The following is a 23,686-nucleotide window of genomic DNA, read 5'->3' as shown; positions in this document are numbered from 1 at the left end:
AGGTCCATAGGCTGGAAGGGATGCCCAGGAGCACGTAGTAAAGGTCCAGTAGGCAGAAGGCAAATTTTGTTTCCTCTTTCTGAGCACTAGCATCTATTATTAAAACAATATATATATATATAATTAAATAAACTTGTGTGTTTAATTAGTGGTGCTTGATGGGACGTGGTTGAGCACACTACATATCCAGCCAGTGAAGGGGTGTCACTGACGCTTGAAGAGAATAAAGTATTGAGTGGTCTGCTTAATTTTACAGCTTCCAGCATTATACTCTGCTTTTCCTCTTACAGCTTTGCCACTATGCCATCTTGGTGAATAAATAACACTAAAACACATTATTTCAGAGCGGTTATCTTTTATTTTTGTTAGAAATCAGTTTTCTCCATTTTTTATTTCAAATTTGCTTTCTGTAAAAGTCAGATTTTGAAATTAGAAGTTTCTGTGTGTGTTGTCTTTCTCTGCTGCATATCCAGTTCATGACCTAAGAAAATTATTTGAACAAACAATTGCGTTATAAATTGACCAGCTGGAACAAGTACAAGTTTAGATTATGTCTTGAGAGAGGTGTTTAAGGGCTGCAGGAATTCTGTTTCTGACTTAACGCATCATACATCCTGTCTTATAAAAACAAATTTCTAAAACTTGCAAATGAGAGATACATTTTATCCTCCTTTCATCTTACAAGAAATAAGACTCTAGTTCTGGTATCTTGCTGTTTAGTCACAGACAGAACATGTAAAACAGTCTGCAAACCTGAGGAAGGAAGTCTACAAATACTTGCTACGTGATGCTTAAGATTTCTGTAGCATGCATCTCTCCACAAACCAGAAGGCTCAAGTACAGCATCTGTCCAACAGTACACCAGTCATAAATTGCATGGAATTTTTAAACAAATGTTTGCTTTTAAATTTGTTCTAGAGGTGTGAAAGAAATGGCTTGTTTCTCTGTTAATGTATTTTTTTATTTCTCATTACCTGACTTGAAGACACAAAGATACTGGTTAGTGTTATGTTGGCATACTTTGATTTTGTTTTCAGTAATGAGTAGTGGCATTGCAAGCTTGTCAAGTGTTAACTGAATGACTTCAGATACTACCATGAACATAGGATGTTGAAGAGAATGGCGTAGAAATTGGTAGAGAATAAAATATTATCCTTGATGTTGCTGGTATTAAATTTCTTCTGAAGGTAAAATGGGTAGTAATTAAGGGGGAAACAATTCAAGTATGTGATAAATATTAAAATAACCTTTACATACAAATCTGATTATATATGTTATTGCAGAGAATAGATCTGTGGGAGTTGTGCACTGCTTTTAACTGCAATATTTCTGTTTAACTGTAGACAATGAAAGCTATGTTTTATTTTTACAAGTTGTCTTTGAGATTTTATCACTTTTTAGAGGACGTAGTATTGTTATTAACAACATGGGAACTGAGCAATGATCTCAGCTTTTGGTATCATGTTGTAACCATTTTTTAAGCGTTGAATGCTATTAACATTGTAGGACTGATTGGTGGGGAGGAGTTGTTTTTGTCATTAGCTAAAGAAAAATTGAAAGAGAGGAGAATAGTCCACACTGCTGAAGTCTTTGGGGAGGTCTGTTTCGAAGAGCAGGTGGCATTAAGGCGATTCAGCCAGGCTACTGTCAGACAGCATAAGGGGGGACGGGGCAGCATGCAGGTCTGTCTGCTTCTTTCAGCCTCTCCCTGGCTTTAGGAGTCAAAAGTCATTTGGATCTGAAGCAGGAGCAGAAGGAAGAACTCAAATCCATCTGGAGGACTCCTCAGCCTTTTGTGTGAACAAACTGCAGGGTCTGACACGGTAAGGGTAGATGATTCAAGTGAGACATCCCTCTCCACAACCTTTCTTCTAGGACTGTCTGTCTTACCGGCTTTCTTTTCATCCAGCATGCATTCAAGTTGTTTTGCAAAAAAAACATTTTTAATGTCTTCACTATAATGTGAAATGGAAATGTACATTTTTTCCACAGGATAAGAGGCACTTGCTTGGTTTCATTGTGTTTCTAGTTAGGAATTTGAATTTATTCTGCCGAATAAAACTTTGGTGAATTGTGAAATTATATGTAAGGGAAAAATAGTTTTGCTTTTAAAGACACTTTGCTTTTTACTAATAACCATAATGCCTAGTGAAACTTTGTAGATATCATGTTGATGTCTTTGTTATAGATACAGAGGTTGTAACCCTTTTCTTTTAAGCTCACGGCACCTTCCTTGTGACTCCAGAATTATTTGTCAAGCAGTAACAACAGACAAAGGCTGACATATTGCGCAGTTACCCAGTATTAAGGGAAAAAAAAAAAAAAGTTGCAAGGTTGTGGGTCTGGTAATTGATAGAGTATTAAGGATATGCTCTGTGTTTACATGCATAGAATGCAATACCTAAAACTTAGATTTTCTGCCAAAAACAAGATAAACAGTCTCTTAGATAATCCCCAGCAGTCGATAATTCCCTGGGACAAGGTACCTGAAGAACTTATATTGTACTTGGGCAATTTAATAACTGTGAAAATATCTAAAGTTAATTTTCATTTTGTTGATGTTAGGTTAGGGCATCTTAATACTGTCTCGGGAACTAGGAACATGGTTGTTGATGTATTGCACGCAGTTTGGTGAACATCTTTTCTGAAATATTATACCTCAGTGGCACACAGCTTCTGTTTGCCTTTGGAAGCTATTTAATGAACTCAAACCAATGGTCATGATTTCCTGGGAAAAGACTGATGACATTGCCTGCAAAGCTGTTGTTTTATGGTGACTTAAATTTATTATCACTTTCCTGGGTAAGGACTGGTTTATGCCAATAGCATCTTCCCTAAAGGTCAGGTGCTGAGATTGTTTTTCTTTCTGACATTTGTCTACACTCAGCACATGCAGAAAAATTACGTTTGCAGATGTGAACTGTGGTGGGTATGATAATATTTCTGAAATAAATCAAAACTAATTTGCCTAGAAATATTACGGAGGAACTGATTTAAATGTCAGTGTGGTAGTGAAATTAGCAGTTGTTCTTTTATTGGGCATGCTGTTCTGCTCAAGTTACCCTCTTAGCAATTGTCAAAGTATAAAATCTGTTCTGAAAACTGTCTTTGCTGTTTATTACTGAACATGTTTACTACACCCATGAAAGTTCCCGGATTGACCAGGGTGTTCAGTTTGAAATATCTGGTAAGTTACCTAGAGCATGTGTATGAAGCTTTCTGTTCTCTCCTGTGTGGTCGTGTGAAGGACATGATGAGACCAGGTCATGGCAAGATTATTTCAGCCTGACTACTTAACAGAGGAAATGTTGACTATGCTGAAACAAGTGGAAGAACTCTCAATGATTTCATTGTGGTCAGTATTTAAACCAAAATATGAATGCTGCAGCCATCCAGTGATGCTACTGGTGCAGTCACTGTGTTCTGATGTCTTATAGGTACCTTTCTGATACAAAGTGGATTGATACTATTTACCATCTTTTTAATACATTTTTTGCTTATTTTTACATGGGTTTGTGAAGTAAATAGGTAACTATACCTGATGACTTTGGGTTTGCACAGGCTAATGGCTGATCGGGTGCTTGTCATCGGCAGTGGAGGGAGAGAGCATGCGCTGGCCTGGAAGCTGGCCCAGTCCCCACATGTAAAACAAGTGTTTGTTGCTCCAGGAAACGCAGGAACAGCTGACAATGGAAAAATTTCCAATTCAGGTAAAAAGGGAGGGAAAAATCAAATACTGTGCCACGCAATCAGTAGTACATGTGTGGAAATTGAAACAAAACTGACCGCGTTTACATTCAATCAACAGAAGATAATAGTTATTCTTTTCCTTTACTGGTACTACAAATTATTTAAGGCACCTTTTTTTTGTTGTTTGTTTTGTTTTGTTTCTGGATACTAGAACTGCCTAATGAAGCATCACGTTGTGTCTATTTTTAGCCTCACTTCTTAAAATAGCAAGGCTTGTGCGAGCCTGTGTATTTCTGTACCTCATCTCTTTCCTCCTACTATTATGCTTGAATTCATCAACCAATTTAATTCAAACTTAGCAGTGGAACAGAAGTCTCAGAGATATTACCTGCTGGATAGGAACTGCTTTGGTGTCTGCCTAGGCTGCTTGGCTAAATTTAGTTCTATTGTCCACTGGCATTGATTAGATCTTTGCTCAGATCTTAAGGCTGAGTTTCCTTATGCAGTTAAGGTTTTATTTTTTAAATATTTTAGTCTGTTATGATAAGCAACTTTTAAAAGTTTATACTGAATGCAGTTAATAAGTTAGCAAATGTGTATTAAAAACAGCAGTGCAAATTGGAAATGTTCACTTTTCATTCTGGACTCTATTATTATTATATGATTTGTTTTACTTTGCCATTCATGGCCTGTGGTCTCTTTTAGTATTTTAATCATACCTCTAAGGGAGATGGAACATTGATACTCTCACTTTCCATCTCTTATTTAGGTTTTGTATGGATAGCTTAATTATACATCCTTTTCCTTTTCAGCTGTATTAGTGAGCAATCACACTATTGTTACCCAGTTCTGCAAAGATCATAATATTGGACTTGTGTTAGTTGGACAAGAAGCTCTTTTGGCAGCTGGTAAGCTGGAATAAATTATCTTGGCAATAAAAATCAGCTCCTTGCATCTTGCTTTAAAACAATCTCCTTAGGATCATAATACACAGACTGACTTCATTGAACTGAAGTGGAAGAAAATTTGGAGTATCTTGTAGATGTAGGTTAAAGGCACCTGGCAATATTTTGCTGGATAGCTGTATTCTGCTTTTTATATGTTAGAAATCAGCAGGGGAAATCATGCAGGATCACAAATTAGTGATAGTTACAAGTATTCTTGTCTTCCTCTGCTTTTGGCTGTATAAAGAGTTTTCTTGCAATGGTCCTAACATTGCTGCTGTATGCGACAGTGCCCAAACCATCACTGACATTTATTATAATGTAGTACAGTAAGATCTCCATGTCTAAAATAGTGAACAGAAGTACCAAACAGTCCTAACTGTAGCCATGGGTTGGTAACTGTGACTGGGCTTATTAATAAAAAGAGCTAAAGACCTCTTAAAACTAAACAATGAAGACGATCGTTGGATATTCAGAACCTTATTTTAAGGATTAATTTGCTGTTTGAGACATTGAAATGTGTTAACAGACTACTGCAGTGTCTATGTAGTGTTCATTTTGTCAGAATGATGTTTCCAAAGACACAACTTGCTATTCTTCTTCTTTTGCTGTTTTTGATAATTAGGGATTGTTGATGACTTGCGAGCAGCTGGAGTTAGGTGTTTTGGACCATCTGCAAAAGCAGCCCAGCTAGCATCCAACACCAGCTTTGCCAAAGCCTTTCTGGATCGACATGGGATCCCAACAGCAAGATGGAAAGCCTTTACCAATCCCCAGGAAGCTTGTAGGTTTATTATTAGGTAAATATTTGGATACTGGAAACTCCTTTATCAAGTTATCTATGCACTTAGCCTTCACCCATGATAGTTACCTAGAACTAGTGAGTTAGTGTTTTCTTTTCAACTGTCAAGCTTTTCAAGTAGCTTCTGAATACTTTTGAATCAGTTTTGTGATAAAAGACGGATGACAAAGGTGCAGGATACTTTAAGAGGTTGATTTTTCTCTTCACAGATCACAGGTCTTCTTCCTTTTAATCGTCTTCTTCAGGATGCTCTTTAGCCATTTAAAACAAAGGAATGTGGCAGAGAAAATGATTTAAATCTATTTTTGTGTAAGGGCAGGAATCATTTCTACACAGACAGAAAACAGCTACATCTCTATAGAGTGATGTGGGAGGGGCTGGCCAAATACTCCTAACTTAAAGACAATATTCCTATTTCTTCAGGGACACACAACATCTCTCTCTACATGCAAGAGAAATGCAACTGGTTATCTCTGCGAGTATTTTGAGCAGTAATCCTCTGAAATCACGGGACATCATGTGGGAGAATAACTTCCCACTGTGGCTGTTTAGATCCAGTGTCACAGCAGCTGTTGTGTTCAGCTACAGAGGCCCACGTTGGTCTGTGTGTTGGTTTCACAAACTCCTTGTCTTTGCTGTTGTGTATTACATGTGGTATATTAAAAACAAAACCAAAACAAAACAAAACAAAAAAACTTTTTACTGACTTTGTTCAATGCTGTAACAGCATTGTCTGTATTATGGCCATGCAGAAAAACAGAACAACAACTTGTATGTTTGTAAGTATGCCTAAGACTTTAAAAACAAAAACTGTATCTCAGGTCAGCATATTGAGCTGTGGAATGAAGGAGCTCTGTGTGAACCTACGTTTGCTGCTTGTAAAAATCTGGGTTTGTGATTTATCCAAATATAAATCACAATGTGGAAAAGAGGAACGAGATGTTTCAGAAAATAGATTGGTGTGATGAATCAGCTCTTCAAAAGTGTCATTTCACTGTCCACAACCTGGAGAGAGGTGAAGAGATAAAGTGTAGTTAAAATATGTTATACTTTTTATTTTTTTCTTTTTATTTTTTATCCTTTCCTCCAGATTTATTTTAAGAGTAAGCAAATCAATTCTGTGGATACAGCATTAATCCACTAGGGCTTAATGTATCCTTTATGTGCAAGACCTAGCTCAGCCTTAACCTTACAACCCTAATCATAACTTCCATAGTGGTTTGTAGATTTATGTACTATAACGTGGTATTGTGAGCCTATAAATCATCAGTGAGTTCATCTTTCCAGCCCTATGACAGGAATAAAATAGTAACCCAATTTAGGGAAAAGAGGAAGAAACTGCAAGGTGTTAGGTGACTTGTTCAAGTGTATACACTGAGTTGGTGTCAGAACCAACAGAACACATGGATTTCCAGTCCTCAGTCCTGTGCTGAGGGATATAAGAGCCCATTCACATCTGTGACAGGATGGACTAGCAGGAAATGTGCTTTTCTGATGCATTATTCCTCAATTCCTCTAAACTCCATTTAGAAAAATGGAAGGATGTAGGGAGAATTGAGCTTAAAAATGTGCCTTTCACTGGATGCAGTAGGGATGACTGAATCTTTTTCTTTTATTTAAAGCACAGACTTTCCTGCACGAGTTGTACGGGCGAGGGGCCCTGCAGCTAGAAAAGAAGTGACTATTGCAGCCAGCAAGGAGGAAGCCTGCAGAGCTGTCCAAGAGATTATGCAGGTGGAGAAATCTTTACTTAAACAGCGGGAATATCATTCACCTAGTTGACTAAGAACAGGGTGAACCCCCCAGACTGAATCCATCCAGCTTCTGCATTAGGGTTGGCTGCATGCTTTCTGAAGGTGTAGTACTTCAGTCTGCATGTGTGTCAGGTTTGATCACTGTGGGACTTTTCCCCCTGTTCCTCACCTTTATGGTTACTGAGGGGTTTCTCATGTTTGCCCTCAGACAGGGAGGACTGAACAGGGCTCTGGGGAGCTTGTGACTAGACTCTTATTCCCACACTATGTCCCACCTTCCTGCCCCTCCAAGTTTTCCACTTTCCTTTGGCTCCTGGAGCCTGATAAAAGGTGCATTTAAATGTCTCTTAATTACCTCCAAATGAGATTCTTTTCTCAGCATACAAGAATTCAACCAAGCTGGCATTTTTCATATCCATTGTCTTTTCTGTTAACAGAAAATAGACAATTTAGCCAGTAGATGCTGTGACTGACAACTTTTTGTTTGTTTGTTTTTGTGCAGGACAGGATGTTTGGAGAGGTGGTTGTCATTGAAGAACTTCTTCAAGGGGAAGAACTTTCTGTATGTGATCAGTGATGTGGTTATTTGCTTTTATTCCTTGTCATTATTGCTGTGCTTTATGCATAAACACAAAAACATACTGTTTCAAATAGTTTTGTAGGCTTGTTTGTTTTATTTGACACTCACATAAATAATTATGGAAGGTAAGTAATTTTACGTCATTCTAACCTGTCAGTGGAATTTTCTTTTACATTAGCCATAAACCTGCAACTGTGGCGATCTTTTTAGGTGGAAATTGATCGTTTTTTCCTAAGGTGATCTAAAGCATGTTTGTATGGACTTTGCCTTGGCCATTCTTGTTACATTATTAATTTTATGCTAATACTTAGTGTCGACTTTAGCACTTTTCTTACTGTGGGTTATTTCTCAGCCTCAGGAGAAAACCTAAGCATGTATATTATGTGCCAGGCGAAAACTGAAAACAAATTCTTTGTGTTCTGCACTGAGAATGCCTCACACACATTCAGGCCCCAGATTTGCAAGCACAGATGTTTAACTTCAAACATACTCAAAATAGGAGCAATTCTGTCAAGCAGAGGAAGGCTATTTATCTGTCTTAAGGCAGGCATATGTCTAAGTCTTGCCGGATAGGTTGAGATCTAGTTCATCAGAAAGGAATTTTTATGAAGGCCATCGTTTCTCCTGATCATTTGAAAATAAGAGAGCTTAGTAAGCTTGGAGCAGGATAAACGGATCCCATTGCTTTTTAGCTTTGATTCCTACCTATTCCTGGCAGATTCCCAAATTTACCTCAATCTGTGACCAGTAGTGTTAACTTCCCTTAGGACAGGATGTTGTCACTGTTTGCTGTGTCCTGTGCCTCTCTTAACAGTGCCTGTGCTTCACGGATGGTGTCACTGTTGCCTCAATGCCTCCAGCCCAGGCCCACAAACGATTATTGGATGGCGACCAGGGCCCAAACACCGGAGGGATGGGAGCCTACTGCCCGGTTCCTCAGGTATAGCCGTCCTCCTCAGCCTGCAGTAAGGCTGATCACACACCTGTGGTTAATACACCTTTAGAGCCCAATTTTGTTTCTGTTGCATATGATGAATTTCTTCTGGAATTGCTTGTTGCTGTGCTTGTGTGGGAGTAACACAGGGCTCAACCTTTAGTAGCTGCTCTTTAGGATTTCGTGAGCTAGTGTTCTGAGGAATACTCTTTTTTACCTTTTCCTATTATTCCTAAACTTGGTATTTATTTTTTCCTTCTCTCTAAACTTGGCGTTTACCTTTTCCTTCTTTCTAAATTTGGCATTTACTTTTTCCATTGCTTATAAACTTGCTGTTTCTCTGCTCCAATTAGCATCACTTGAAATGTCCCTGCAAAATTTCCTGCTTGCCTGGAGTCTTTGTCTTGAACATAACCATGGGTTTACTTTTGTTAATTCTTAAAGCTGACTACATTGTTGTATATATGCTGCTCGAGTGTACTATTAGTGTGTTTTTCTGGAAGTACAGAAACAATCTTACTGCATACAGCCCAGGTTTTCAGTGTCTCAAACCTTCTTAAACTTGTCCCTCTAAAGAAACAAAAAATCCCCGGAGACAGAGCATCAGTGTATCTGTCCTTCAGGCAGCAACACCCTAATGGAAGGAGCATACTGGATGAGGGTGGGACTGTGGGAAACATAGCTGAGGCGTTCACTTACCCCAGCCCTTCCAAGTCCTAGGAGCTAGTCCAGCAAGTGTCATCACTGTCTCAAACAGTTTGATGTTGATCATCAGGTTCCAGAAGTTCTTCTAGAGAAAATCAACGATGCTATCCTTCAACATGTTGTTGATAGTATGAGGCAAGAAGGAGCAGCATACGTAGGTGAGTAAGCATTCAACTGAAAATCAAGATTAGTTTCATTATTGGGGATTGCTTTTGGATTCCCAAACAATTTTGTCAAAAACAAACAAACAAAAAATTCATTTTTCACGCAGTATTAAGCCTCACTGATTTGTTTTGTAGCTTGTCCTTTGGAGAGAAGAACTTTCTTCTTTTCTTCAGATGACATTTCAGGAGATTGCTCATGCCTGCTTTTTTTTTTTTTTGTTCAGTGCAGACTAACAGACGTATTTCTTATTAGCTAGAAAACAAAAACAACAGTCAGAATGTGGGAAGCTTGCAAACTATGTGGGCCCTTGCATTTGATTGCTATGACTGTTACTTTTAAAAATAAATTAATCTCATTAGCTAGAAATCACTCAGTCTGAATAATACTGAGCTATAAAACATACTGTATTTTTATTAAATTAGAACAGTTTTTAAAACAGTTGCAACCAGCTTCTTTGTAGGTTGAGGTATTAGATGTACTTAAGTTCAGTCATACTGTTCACTTCTGGATACAGCAATGTGAGTTATCTTTGTCTTAAGAATGTTTTGAAAAAAGGAAGGAGATGCTCACAGCTGTCACTTTATGACAACAATTTCTTGGTAGGGAAGACTATCAACACATGTGTGAAGAGTTGTGTCCCAGTCTTGAGAGACGCAGTGTATTCTCTGCTATTTGGTAACATTTTTGTAATGCTCAGTACGATTTTACAGCGCTGCAGTAAGAAATAAGTAGGTGTTGAGCATTTTCAGGATGATGGTGGAGGACCTGATGCTTTGTGGGGTTTAATGTTTAACACTTGTTATTCTCTAGAGATTGGTTTTCCAGTTAGACAATGAAAGGCCCACTTTAGATCACCATATTCATGTGCGTGTTGCAATAGAAATCACAGAGTATCAACTTCAGTAAATATTCATTTGTTTTTGTTTATTAGCAGTGGTTATGAATTTTGGTTTGGCGTTTTTGCCTGAACACAGAGTTACATATCTATATTTATGCATTACAGTAACACACTCAATGGTAAGAAAATTGCAAGGTCTACATAATGGTCTTTTATGGGAACTGTTTGCTTTTTTTTTCATCCCGTCAGTTCCATCTGATCTCTGAATGCTGCAATTAGAGGGCTGCAGCAGAAGGCAGAACTTGCCTTTCTGATGCAGAGAGGTTGCTTTCCATTGTATTCAGTCTAAAATGTGATGCAATATTCATCACATTGCTGCTAGCCACTTTGCTGCTTACTGTGGATTTATTATGACTTGTGTCAAACTGCTTGCTGAATCCCTGCTCCTAATTTCTTACAGTTAGCAGAAATAAACAGTATGTTGCATTTCAAAGAATTCTTGAAAAATGAACATTTAAATTCATTTTCCTGATTGTGTTTTTTTTTTCTGAGCAGGTGTGCTGCAGACGGGGTTAATGCTTACCAAAGATGGTGTGAAAATTTTAAACTTTAAATGTCAGTTTGGTGACCCTCAGTGCCAGGTGAGTGACAGATACTGGAAGCTTACATATGCTTCATTCTTTTGCCTCTGGCTGTTATATCTTACCTCCTGGGAAATATGCATAAAATATTTGGATTTATGTCTTCCTTCCCTCAACATGCAGATCAGAAAGAGAATGTCTTAGGTGATGTAAGAAGTAATTTAAAATTTTAGCTAGTCAGCTTCTGTGAATTACTAGTTAAAGAATTTAAGTTAAAGAGCTGTTCCTTCAATCTTATTTTTCTGGGTAGAAGCGTACTGGGAGGGGCCTAAATTCATGTGCCATCATCTCACATCATGTTACAAATTTCTGCCTGTTGCAAAGAGATGTTGCAAATTAGTGCTCACCAATGGGTTCCAAATCTAGAGATATTGGGAAATCCAGTATTTTCAGTTTGGCAGCTACAGGTTTTATTCTGTTAATTTAATTTTCCCTAAGGTGATTCTCAGTAAGCCAGCAAAATAAGAATTAACTTCCATCACCATGAAAATTTTTATGCAGGTAATCCTTCCACTGCTTAAAAATGATTTGTATGAAGTGATTCAAGCAACAATTGATGGCAAACTCTGCAGCTTCATGCCAGCCTGGTCAGAAAACAGTACAGCTGTGTGTGTGGTCATGGCAAGTCCAGGATACCCAGGAGACTATGACAAAGGCATGGAAGTAACAGGTAACTTGAGAAGCTTGTTCACTATTTCCTTGCAGCCTAGCACTTCAGAAAGCTTGCATTTACTTCTTCTCCCAGAGAGCTGTACTGCTTTCCTTCATCCCACCCCTCGCGCTCTGCAGAATCTGCCGTCATCAATCACTCCTTGTCCTTGTGGAAGAAATAACTGTTCAGTAAGATTGTTTAGCTGAAATCCTTCCTGCCCAAAGTAGCACAGGGCCTCAATGTTTAAAACAGCATCATTCTGTAAAGCTCAGTCTGTAGCTGGCTGCTGAGATAAGAAGGTGATGGGGTGTTAAATCTTCCTGGGACAACCATGGTACATCCATGTGAGATAGTGTGACCACCCTGCTTGTTGATCACAAAAAAAAAAAAAAAAAAGATGGTCAAAGCAAGGAAATTTAATCCATTATTTTATTATCGTACTCCAAGCCGTGGAGTTGTGGGGGCTTTATTCACATCTTTCTGTTTTTCACATCGAATCCCACATTTTAATGGCTTAACTAACAAACATTTATTCTGGAGTATTCCTTAAGACACGACGAGAAGGAGTTAGGTTTCCATTGCGGCAAGGCCAGCTGGGGCTCAGCTTTGACCTTGTCAGTGCAGTGCTGTGGTGATGCAACACCCTGTACCTCCAGCAAGTAAAAAGGTTCCTTTTACTCATTTATAAAATCTATCTAGCTGATAGCAAGGGGAAAACCATGTTTTGTTTTGCTTTTTCCAGGGGATGGCAGCAGTTCCTCCTCTTCCTTTATCTTCTTAAAATATGATCCTCTCAAAAATCCCTGAGGAATTTGCTTCCCGCTGAGAAGAAAATGCATGGAAACACATTAAAAGAACAAAATAAATCATTTGTTTTAGCCCTCAGACAGCCACCTGCAAGTGATTGTAGAGTAGATTCCAAGTATGGTAGGGAATTATGTGGAGTAGGCACAGCAGAATGGCTAGGGCAGTGCTGAGGTAACACTAACATGAATGGTTTAGTATCAGGGAGAAAAGGGAGTCCAAGCAGTCAATGGTTGTGTATTGTGGGATGATTTCATGCATTTCATGGAAAGCTCAGCAATTACAATATTCAGCACAGTTTTGCCATGGCAGAGGGTAGTTGAATGTTCTCCTGTAGCACCTGGATCCCTTATTTTTGTTCCTGTGTGATCCCTGTCCTTACTGGCTGGCTCAGAAGGGAATGACTGGTAATGCTGTTTCTCAGAGGAAAGGTAAAGTGGGAAGCTTCATCGTTCTTCTCCCTCAACTGAAAAAAGGACTTCAGTCTTCACTGCTTTACCAACATGGTACGTGGTTAAAAGTACTCAGAGTTCCTTTTGCTTTTGCAGGGCTGCTTCAAGCCAAAGAGTTAGGGCTGCAGGTGTTCCACGCTGGCACAACGCTGAAGGATGGCAGAGTGGTTACAAGTGGCGGCAGAGTCCTCTCCATTACCGCTGTTAAGGAGGATCTGATGAAGGCACTGGGAGAAGCCAACAGGGGAGTAGCAGCCATTCGTTTCAAGGGTGCCACTTACAGGAAGGACATTGGCCACCGGGGTATACGGCTTCTCAAACAGTCTCTGTATGTAAGCAAAGGCACGAGCAGAAATAGATGCCAGTCCAAAGCTCTGTCTGATGTTATCGTTTGTGTGATCAGTGGTGGTCTATGAAAATGTCGCTATTGCTGCTAGCATGTCGTTTCCTCCCCGCAGGGGTCTGATATACAAAGAGAGATGTGTGGAAGCCATAACCAATGATGTTTTGTTTCATCAGCCAAAAAGATCAATTGTAAGTGGTACCAGATCAGGTAAGATCAGGAACAATCTTTGAATTTCCTCAGTAGTGAAACCAGAACTTTTTTTTTATTTCTATTTTTTATCCCAGAAGTTGAACAAATCTTCTCTTGGCATTGAAACTGAGTTAGAGAAAGTGGGCTGGGCTCACCATGAAGAAAGAAAACTCTAATTTCTTCCTCATCCCTCCTTAAATCTTAATTAAAAGATAGTGGGCTTAACGTGGGAATGAGTGCACTTTTTCAAGGGTGGTCTAGTGAACAGAATAACTCCTGGATTAATGGAATAGTTTTGTACATCACTGGGCAGAAGTTATCCCACCAGATGTACACATGAGTACAATATCCAAACAGCTGTTACGATGTGGCTAACAATCCCTGCACTTGTTATTTGTCCTTTACTCTTAATAGTGATCTGTTGAGGAAAAATTCTTGTTGTTTTTTTTTTTTCCCTTAGAAAAAGGAGTCACATGAAGAAAAAAAAAGTGAACTGTTAAAAGTTCAGTATTTTTTATCCCTTTTTTTAATGCACAATCCATAGGTCACAAACACAGAATAATAACCATCTGTTTACAGCATGATGAAATACATGATTTCAGGGTCCCTGCTTCACAAAGCTGTGCATGTTTTGTCAGTGGACACAATGCTGTCTTGTCTGAGAAACCATAATTTGCAATATTGTCTTGGTGAGTATGTTGGGTCTTTTTATTGACTTTAAAACGATCCTTTACATATTTCTATTTCACAGGCAGTCATTCAGAAGTAAGAGGCTTTACAGGTTTCTTCGACTTAAAGGCATCTGGTTATGATGATCCCATCTTGGTATCTCAAACTAAAGGCCTTGGATCTAAACTGCAGGTAACTTGCAACTTGACTGCATCAAAGCTCATGTTATCTCCCAAGACTGTTTAAACACCACAGCAAATTGTATCATTTACACCCTTCTGAGCTTTTTAAGTACATCCCAAGTCCACTGCAGTGGTCAGTTGGACTTCTTAGGTGATCACTCGAGCAAGGCATGTGTCATTTGGGAATCTGGAGAATATGTATATTTTGTGATGAAATGATAATAAAACAGAACATTTAGCCACGCACTTGAGGAACTAAGAACCAGAATTTCTGCTATAAATTAAAGGATCCATTGGCATTGATAAAGATCAATTCAGGGAGAAACTGGTACAGAAAAATACTGAAATTATTACTGTCAAGCTGAGCTTAATAAATTGTATGCAGAGAGGCAGCATTATTACCTCTGTCAGGGTGCTGGAGGAAAAGAAGGATGGAGGAGATAAACATAAAAGGGAGAGAGAAGCCAGTAGCTAAATGCTGCTAATTATACCAAAACACAGTGTCAGTTGAACCGGGAATATATTTACATAGGGAATCAGAAGGCAGCTTTCAGCCATCAGAGGAGTGGAGGTCTGAAGCTGCCTTTCACAGCTAAAGCAAGTTATTTTTTTCAGGTAGGTGTTTATACCTTTACTAATGAGATGATGTGGTGTGACTTCCTGCACCAACAGGAGGCCGAGAATAAACCAGGCAGCCTTTTGCAGTCGGACATTCCTGAACACCTCTGAGCATGAAAAAGCAATTGCTGCTGGCTCTTCTGGGTATTTGCCCATAAGCATGGCAGAGAGACATTCCCAGACTGTTCTGAGACCCTCACTGGGTCATTGGACAAAACAAGTTGTCCAATGCCTATATGAATTGTTACTGCCTCAGGGAGAAGGAGTTGTTATAATGCAACAAAGGATGTGAGCTGACTGGTTTCCACAGCACTTCTAAGTCAACCAGATGGTGAAAGAAGTCAGGCTTGTAAATCAAACTCCAATTTTGCGTGGGTGTTGCTGTGTTATCACTTTGAAGCCAGTGATAGCATTCGTCTGCATTTTGCCATTGCCTGTCCTTCAGGGCTGGGCTTTTCTGCACTGGTATGACTAAAATGATAAAGCTTTGTTAGTAAGAGGTAGTTACCTTGAAAATTTATCCATACATATGCAGTCTTTGGCCTGTTTCAGACCCTGAAGTGGTAACTAACAAAGCTAAATTTCATTGTGTGAGTTGGAACAGTACCTCTACATCAGTAGCTGGTGCAAACAAAACTGCTCTGGTGTATCCCTGGCAGTGCAGAAACTTCTGTTTATATTAAAATAGTGTAAATGGCACTACTTTGTAGAAGCCATCACGTCTGAATTAGGTTTCATTACTCGTAGGGTGCAAATAACTTGATAATTTATTTATTTTAAACCTAATAACAGCCTTCCTGAAGGAACCAAGATGTTCCTTTCTGGAAGACCTACCTATAGACCAGGCCCTTTTTGTTGTCTGTGATATGAGATAGCTGGGATGAAAAGACTCCTTGTGGAGGGTGGGAGAGGAGAATCTCATTCCTTGTGGGCTTGGAGAAGAACAAGCAAACTGCTTAATGACATTCTTTCAGTTTTGCTATGTAGCCCACTGAAATTAGTAGGCAAAAGTGAAGCAAAACACACAATAATGTTTAAGCAACCTGGTCTTCTTTTCAGAAATTGCTAGGATGTTCTGTAGGTTGGATGTCCCAGGAATTGGTAACTGCTTTCAGACACCCCTTATTCTGGATTTGACATAGCTTTCCAAAAAGCAAGCAAACAAACAACCCCAAATGTCAATTTATGGGTAGCTGAAGTTAGAATTTGAATTAATCTTTAAAAAAAAAAAGAGGGGGGCATTTTTTTTTTTCTATTTGAGAAAATGAGATGGTTTCTCTTGATCTTGATTTTTCTTGAAGGTATCTTCCATGGTGTTTTCTGTTGTGATTCTTATCAGGGTAAAGAAGAAGATATCTGCTTATTTGTCTGATTGACGTCTGAGTTCTGCGTCTCTGTTGTCACCACTGCTGCTCCCTCCCATGTTTTGCAGGTTGCACAAGCGTGTAAGAGACATGACACCATAGGGCAGGACCTGGTTGCCGTGTGTGTCAATGACATCCTGGCTCAAGGAGCAGAGCCCCTCTTCTTCCTCACATATTTTGCCTGTGGCAAACTTGATGTCGATGTGGCTCAAACAATCAAAGAAGGAATAGCTGAAGCATGCAGAAATGCAGGGTGTGCTTTCCTAGGTATGAACACACTTCTTCTTTGATATTTGAAGGTCCTGACATTAAAATTATTATCAGTGAATAGAATTTGTAGGCAGAACAATTAAGTGATCTTGGAACAGTTGGTTTCTGTTTGGGGGAAAATAAAAAGGCAAGCATTTGGGCACAAACTCTTCCTCATTTCTAAAATGGGTCAGCACAGAGGGATGATCTTTGCTATTTGTGCATTTGGATCCTGTCTCTCCCTTTTTTTATCCTTGTATAAAGGAGAGCAAAATTGCCCATGCCTTACGTTCTTGAAGTGCTACATGTTTTCATTCCCTCTCTGATATTCCATCATAGAAGAAAGTGTCAGATAAATAGCATGAAATACAAGAATGCCTTCTTCTTTCAGTAAGTTCACAAAGTTTTGTTTTATTGAAGCCATGACCTAAGAAACTGAGAAGGATTTTTAAAATGCATCTGAATGTGCTGCTTAGGCTGTACATCTCTAGAACTGTCCTGGATACATTGTCTATTTTAGGAGATGCCACAGATTTAAAGTTATCAATAAAACATGTTTACAGGTAGAGCTGACTGCTTTTTTCTCCCCACTTAGGCAGGGAGATGGCTGAGGTGACTGGCATGTATTCTTCTGGAGAGTATGACCTGGCTGGCTTTGTGGTTGGTGCAGTGGAGCGAGGGCAGATGCTTCTGGGGCTGCAGAGAGCTGATGAGGAGGATGTGTTCATTGGACTGGCCTCTTCTGGGATCCACGACCGTGGCTTTAGCATCATAAGGAAGATACTCTTAATGTCCTCTTTATACTACTCCTCCCCAGCGCCTGGCAGCTGTGGTGACAAGACTCTAGGTACAACATCTTCTTTCTCAAAAGCAAACCTCCAAATGAATTGCGTCCAGACATTTCCAGACATTAGGCGCTGCCACGAGTTGTTTATTTCAGGATGGATTAAGGTTATGCAGTCTTTGGGGTAGGTGTATGTCTTGCTTCCTTAGTTTTGGAAGAGTGGACCGGTGCTGTTTGCTACTTCCCAAGGCTGTGTGCCACAAAGATCAGAAGGGAACCTGTTCAGAGAAGCATTCTCACCAAATGCCTAATGTATTTTTTAACAATCTGATTGAACTGACACTTTTGTTTGCAGGAGATGTATTGTTGACCCCAGCAAAACTGTACAGTCCGTCTTTGCTGCCTGTTCTTCGCTCGGGGCACGTGAAGGCTTTTGCCTTTATTGCTGAGGAAGGGTTGCTGGAAGGCATCTCCAGAGTCCTGCCAGAACATGTCAGTGCTGTCCTGGGTAAATATCAAAGATGACTGTTTCTGGTTGACAAAATTTATATACAGCATAGACTTGACTTTTCAGCTTCAGTTATAGAGACCCTCAGACATGTTTTGTGTATACAAAGCTGGAGGCTGAACAACCCAAAGTCAACCCTCCCATACAGATGGCCAAAAACATTCCTATTTCGAGTAGGCATCAACTGATGAGCACCAGCCTCTTGTTGGAGAGGGGAATTTAAGGAGAGTTTGAAGGCAGCTTATCTCTAGAACAAAAGGGATTTGAGAAAACTGTGTGCTCTGCAAAATCTCTCTATATCCTAATAATTTTGACCAAACAGTGAAGCTTGTTGAGATAACTAATTTGCATGACTTACTCCACAGTGTGTACACAGACAGAGACAAACACTTACTGCAATTTTGTGGTCAGCAGTAACTTCTTCACAACAGATTAGAATTTGACATCTAAGTTAAATCTTCTTCTATTGAAGCCAAAATTGGGAACAGTATTAGGAAGTTAAAACAACAGCACCAAACCAAAATTAAAACAACAACCACACATATTGATGAGAGTCCAAAAATATTAAGGTGATAGGAAGGGGAGAAGGAAGGAGTTTGTACTTCTCTAGAATGAAATTAGAAAGAAGAGAAATAAACTCAGCTTACTAAAGTGGTGCCCGGCTGGCTTATGAGTGGCTAGAACCATGGACAAGATAACAATCCAAGGGGACTGTTTTCTAAAGTGAAGTCAAAGTGGTGAGTCTATACCATCAGACTTTCTACAGAGAAGCTAAGGACATGCCTGCATGAGTAGGGTCACTGTGAAAGCCCATCCATGCTTCCTAATAATCAGCCTTGTTCCAGTCCGCCTGCTAACACACATAAGTATGCACGCTTATACCAGTCATTGTTTCTTCAAAACAGAAGACTAGGAACTGCTTAGGTAGCCCAAAAAACAGCCAGATGTTTTGTTCCATGGCTTCTATATCTCTTACAGAAGAGATGTAAGTCATTTGATCTGGCTGATCAAGGATGGGTATGTTTTAATGTGCCGTCATTTCCTATGTGTTCTCAGAAAGCCTAGAGATCCCTTTTCTTGCACAAATGGTGTCAAGAAACCTCTGCCTAAGCAGCACCCATAAGCATGACTGGAAGTTGGATCAGTGTCCTTACTGGGCACTTAAAATATCTAAAATAGCTTAAAATATCTAAAAGATCTTAAAATATCAAGAATATATGTCTATCAGCTCTCACAATATGCCACTGTGTGCAACAGCAGATGGGTAGCAAACATTTGTGCTGACTATACCCAATTTTCAATCTTCTTTTTCAGATGCACTTAGTTGGAAGATTCCTGAAATCTTCTGCTGGCTTTACAAAGAGGGAAACCTGTCTGAGGAGGAGATGGCTTGGACATTTAATTGTGGGATCGGGGCGGTCTTGGTTGTGCAGAAGGAGCTGGCCCAGCATGTTCTCAAGGATGTACAGAGACATGAGGAAGCTTGGCTGATCGGGGAAGTTGTTGCCCCTTGTCACACAGGTTAGCAGGTGTAAGACACCTTGTTAGCAGGTGTCTTAGTGGAAATGAAGACACAAAAATTAAATAGTGTGCTTTGACTGAAAGATTCACCTGTATCCTCGTTCAGAGACGTTTCCACCTAGGTGTGCACTACTTATTTTTAACTTGATAGAGGGAGAGTTGTGTAAATGTGATTCTGTGAAGTGCTGAGCATCTCCCGGGAGGTACAAGTTGTGCTCAGCTCTGTAGGAACTGTTCTGTTGCAAGTTTTGTGTAGTTCACATCTATCTCCTGTCATTTTGCTAGGCTTGAGACCACTTGGTGCCTTTACATCTAGATTTCACTTTTAAATACTGTGAGAAGTGAATGACTTGTTTCCAGAGTGACATTACTTGAATGGTGCCTTACCTAGGTGCCTGGTTGAGGCTTGAGGAAATCCCTCTGATGGCTGTCTGTAAGGACTTTAACATTATTTAGTCAACTATATTTTATCACAATCATGGTAATCAACACACCTCCTTTCCAGCCCCTTCCCAACTCATATGGATCCCACATAAAGGCCGAGGATAGGCCACAGCTGTGTGCAGTCACTGGTGGTAGTAAGTCTTCCTTCTGCAAGTGACTAACACTAACTTCAGTCAGTGTTAGCATAAGTTCATTGCTGATAGGTTTTGTCAATTGAAACTTATGACTAATGAGCTATACCAATTAAATATAGATGGGAAAGTAAGATCTGAAGTATCTTACTTTTGTTTTCCTCACATATCTGGAGGAGGTTCTCACATCAAAGTCAAGAATCTTCTTGAAGCTCTGCAGCTCAGCAGCCCCCAGCACCTGCTGAATAATGCTGTTGTAGAGAGTCAACACCAGCCCAGAAGGAACAAAGTTAAAGTAGCTGTTCTCGTCTCTGGAACAGGTGAGCTTTCGTTTATCATCACACAGAGAAATGCTCATACAAAGGAGAGGCTGAATTCAGCCCTGATGTAAATGCATCTGCCTTGACTTGTTTTTTTTGTTTTTTTTTTCTATGGAGCCTTCTAAAAGTAGGGCTATGCTTTGACTGAAAGTCAAGCAGGTGTTTTGTACTGCTTAACAAATGAGCTTTCTTACTGCATAAATTGCTTTCTCCTCTTCCATTTGTGCAGTCCTTGACACAAATGTTTTTATTAAATAGGGCTAAGAGTCACTTCTCAGTGATATAGATGCTCATCTATTTTGTAAATATTTGCTCTCTTTGCATTTGAGGCACAAATCTTGCTGCGCTCATCAATTATGCAAAAGAACCAGGCAGTTGTGCTCAAGTTGTGCTCGTCATCTCCAACAAGTCCGGTGTGGAGGAACTACGAAATGCAGCCCGTGCTGGGATTCCCACCAGGGTAAAGGCACCTGTTTCCCTTCTAGCACCAGCTCACACTTACTGAATCTGTAGGTCTGTAACGTAATGCTTGGTGAGAATTCGTGTTTCACATCCGTTTAGATCTTCTGTGTGAATGAGTGGATGTAGCACAGAACTGTCAAAGGTATCAGCAGAGACAGAGCTGGAAGCTGTACGGGCCTAACACAGCACTCGCTGGAGGCTGTGTCTCTCCTGTCTCTTCAGTGAGCGTTACAGTCCAGAGTTAGGAAGGGACTTAAAATAAGCACGTGCCTACATTTAGAGATGTGTTAGATCTCACTGAAATTAGTATGCTTACGTTTTACTCTTGCAAATGCTTTGATAATTTCAGTCTGAAATTGTAGCCCAAGCAACTTACAGCTCTAAGAGAAGTCAGTAAGATTTCAGGCTCTGCAAAACACAGAAGCATGTTGCCTCCTCGGCTCATCCCTTCATAGAAAGACCATCCTGTGTGCTCAGTCACTTTCAGCAGCACCATCCAAGTCTCTTCTACTTTTGGTCAGTAAAGTGTTACGGAAACTTTCACTGGTTTGTTTCATAAAGCAGAGATACAGAAAGAGAATAACATCATGCCAACGTATTTGGCAAAGCAGAGAAGGTGGCTTTTGAAAACACTGAATGATTTGCAATTTCAAATGCAGCCCACCAGGAACTCCTCTTTCTAATGTTTAATGTTTTAGAGAAGTTATTGTATGTGTACAGCTATGCACAGATGGGAATAAATGCTGTTAGAGGCTCTCCATGTATTAAAAAGTTTTCAACAAGCTTCCTTAACAGCTGAGTTGGATCCATGTTACTGTTTTTTTTTTTTCTCTTTTTTTCTTTTCTGGCAGCATAAAGACTGGCAAAAAAAAAAAAAAAAAGTTACATTATGTTAAAATTCATTCATATTTTCATAGATAGCAGTAAGATGGTTCTGCAGCCCCTTATTTGAATGTCTTTGTGAGCAGTCAGGAATCAACACGTACGTGGGGCATCAGGGAGAAGGGCTGAGTAGGACTAAAACAAGACTTAACTCCTCCTGTTACATGGGATGTCCAGTCAGTTTGTTGTCTTTCTAGATAAATTAATGATTTTCAGTAAGCACCTACAGACTGACTGGTGATGATGCTGATGTTCCGGAGATCAATATCTTTTGAAGATTCCCCCTTATTTCCTTATTCCTTCACCCTTATTTCCTTCTACTCCATATTACCCAAGTTTATTTTTTTCACTCTTGATTTCTCTTTGTGCAGATTTTCTACATGTAGTAGAAAGCACTTAGTGGGAAACAACCTGCATTAACTAACAAGTGATTGGGGTGTTCCCAGGAATGTTGATATGAACAGGAAAATCACAAATATCCTGAATAATGTGCAAGCTCGTAACTCTTTAATTCTTTGAGTGTTCTAGAATTAATCAGTTCTGCTTTGCCTTTGTTGCTCAAGTAGCTACTCTCATTCACATGAAGTTATTTCCTTGATATAGCTTTTGATGTGTTTTAATGTTTCAGGTGATTGATCATAAGTTATACGGGAGTCGCTCTGAATTTGACAGCACAATTGACCAAGTTCTTGAAGAATTTGCTGTCGAACTGATATGTCTCTCAGGATTTGTGAGAATTCTGTCCAGTCCTTTCCTCAGGAAATGGAAAGGTAAGAAACTACAGCTCTGTAAAAGAGAAACTAAAATACAGATGCTTAGTTGTACTAGGATTACAGACACATTTCTTCCTCTTACAGTTAAAGTTCTCTCAGCCTTGCTGACACTGAGGACTGGATGTAAATCATCAGGGCTATCATTTGTATTCATTCCAGCCAGCAACTCTGTGCACTAACAGCGAAGTGCCCTGTGCTGGCACAAGAAGTAACAGAGGAGGCAAAAGCAGTGTCATGGAGTTGGTCTCTCTGCCTTCCTACTGGGAAGGAGAAGTGCCTGTGGTGCAGGCAGAAGTTTGGTTCTGTGTTGTCTGTCCAGGAGCTAGCTGGGGAGTTGTGAGAACTTGCTCCCTGCAGTTGTTTCACAGAAAGCTGCGAGGGGAGGTGATTTCTTAATGTGTCCCCCTCCTAGGGCTGTACCTAGCACTGCTGTGCAGCGTGCTGGACACACAGCTGCTGCAGCTCCCTCGGTGAGGATGGCTCTGCGCTGCTCTGGGGCAGAGTTTTCTTTACATGCAGACCAGCAGAGGAGGGAATGCATGCTCCTGTCCCCTCCTCTTGGCACCACGTACTGACTCCTGAGGCCTTGCTCAGACATTACTGACCGTGCAGGTTGCACGTGGACAGGCGTCTTAGGGAATCATGTTTCCAGTGAGAATGACCTCCGTCCGTGCAGGGGCTCAGCGTGAGGCTGCAGTGTGAAGCCCTCTGCTTCCAAGCACCTCATCTGCAGCACGAGGGCTGGTCACCTGAGAGGGCAGAGACTCGTGACTCTCTCTGGCCGTAGCTGCAACAGCAAATGAGGTCCTCAGCCTCAGCTGAGACATGCTTGCCTGGGAAAGCCTGCCCACCATCCCTTGTGTTCCTGGAAGAGTAGTATTTCCTCAGATCAGAGCAGCACTTCCCCACCCAGATTTCTAAAGAGATCATAAAACCACATCCATTTTTGCTTTTAAATGTGAACATGCCCTGTTGCATCCTGACTGTTACTGGGACCATTTGAGCTCCTCAGTGGTGCTGACTGCTGTCGGTTTGAACTGATGATCACATCTCACTTGAAGGGAATTCCTTTCAAATTGATTTTTCTTTTCTCTCACGCCAATGTCTAGGGAAAATTCTGAATGCTTCCCCATCGCTTTTCCCAGCAATCAAGGGTGGAAATGTCCATCAGCAATCCCTGCAAACTGGGTTCAAAGTCACGGGCTGCACGGTGCATTTTGTCCTGGTAAGTGTCCTCTTGCCTAACAGCGATGAAGTTGTGAAAGGGAATTTGCCTTTTTTCC

The 23,686-nt window shown here is 40.2% G+C and overlaps 1 protein-coding gene across 4 annotated transcripts in view; it reads left to right on the top strand.

The window, feature by feature from the left end:
• Positions 1-3,063: 3,063 nt before the first annotated feature.
• The window catches only part of LOC137859617 (trifunctional purine biosynthetic protein adenosine-3-like), a 42,479-nt gene continuing 21,856 nt past the window's right edge, over positions 3,064-23,686 (top strand). For all 4 annotated transcript variants that reach the window (XR_011098417.1, XR_011098419.1, XR_011098418.1 and 1 more), the window contains exons 1-20: positions 3,064-3,710; positions 4,503-4,598; positions 5,260-5,434; positions 7,059-7,170; positions 7,693-7,752; positions 8,585-8,710; positions 9,480-9,567; positions 10,968-11,053; positions 11,555-11,723; positions 13,058-13,289; positions 13,420-13,514; positions 14,248-14,357; positions 16,398-16,596; positions 17,174-17,425; positions 17,718-17,870; positions 19,185-19,391; positions 20,143-20,286; positions 20,616-20,746; positions 22,259-22,400; positions 23,513-23,628. Coding sequence is in view for 1 of the 4 variants with exons in the window: in XM_068688893.1 (XP_068544994.1) it covers positions 3,542-3,710; positions 4,503-4,598; positions 5,260-5,434; positions 7,059-7,170; positions 7,693-7,752; positions 8,585-8,710; positions 9,480-9,567; positions 10,968-11,053; positions 11,555-11,723; positions 13,058-13,289; positions 13,420-13,514; positions 14,248-14,357; positions 16,398-16,596; positions 17,174-17,425; positions 17,718-17,870; positions 19,185-19,391; positions 20,143-20,286; positions 20,616-20,746; positions 22,259-22,400; positions 23,513-23,628 (2,862 nt within the window). In the remaining 3 variants the exon portion in view is untranslated. The remainder of the gene's footprint in view (positions 3,711-4,502; positions 4,599-5,259; positions 5,435-7,058; positions 7,171-7,692; positions 7,753-8,584; positions 8,711-9,479; positions 9,568-10,967; positions 11,054-11,554; positions 11,724-13,057; positions 13,290-13,419; positions 13,515-14,247; positions 14,358-16,397; positions 16,597-17,173; positions 17,426-17,717; positions 17,871-19,184; positions 19,392-20,142; positions 20,287-20,615; positions 20,747-22,258; positions 22,401-23,512; positions 23,629-23,686) is intronic.

This window comes from Anas acuta, chromosome 1, assembly GCF_963932015.1.
Source record: "Anas acuta chromosome 1, bAnaAcu1.1, whole genome shotgun sequence".
Taxonomy (NCBI): Eukaryota; Metazoa; Chordata; class Aves; order Anseriformes; family Anatidae; genus Anas; species Anas acuta.
The sequence above is the reverse complement of the archived record's forward strand: the minus strand, read 5'-3'. Positions and strand labels throughout refer to the sequence as shown.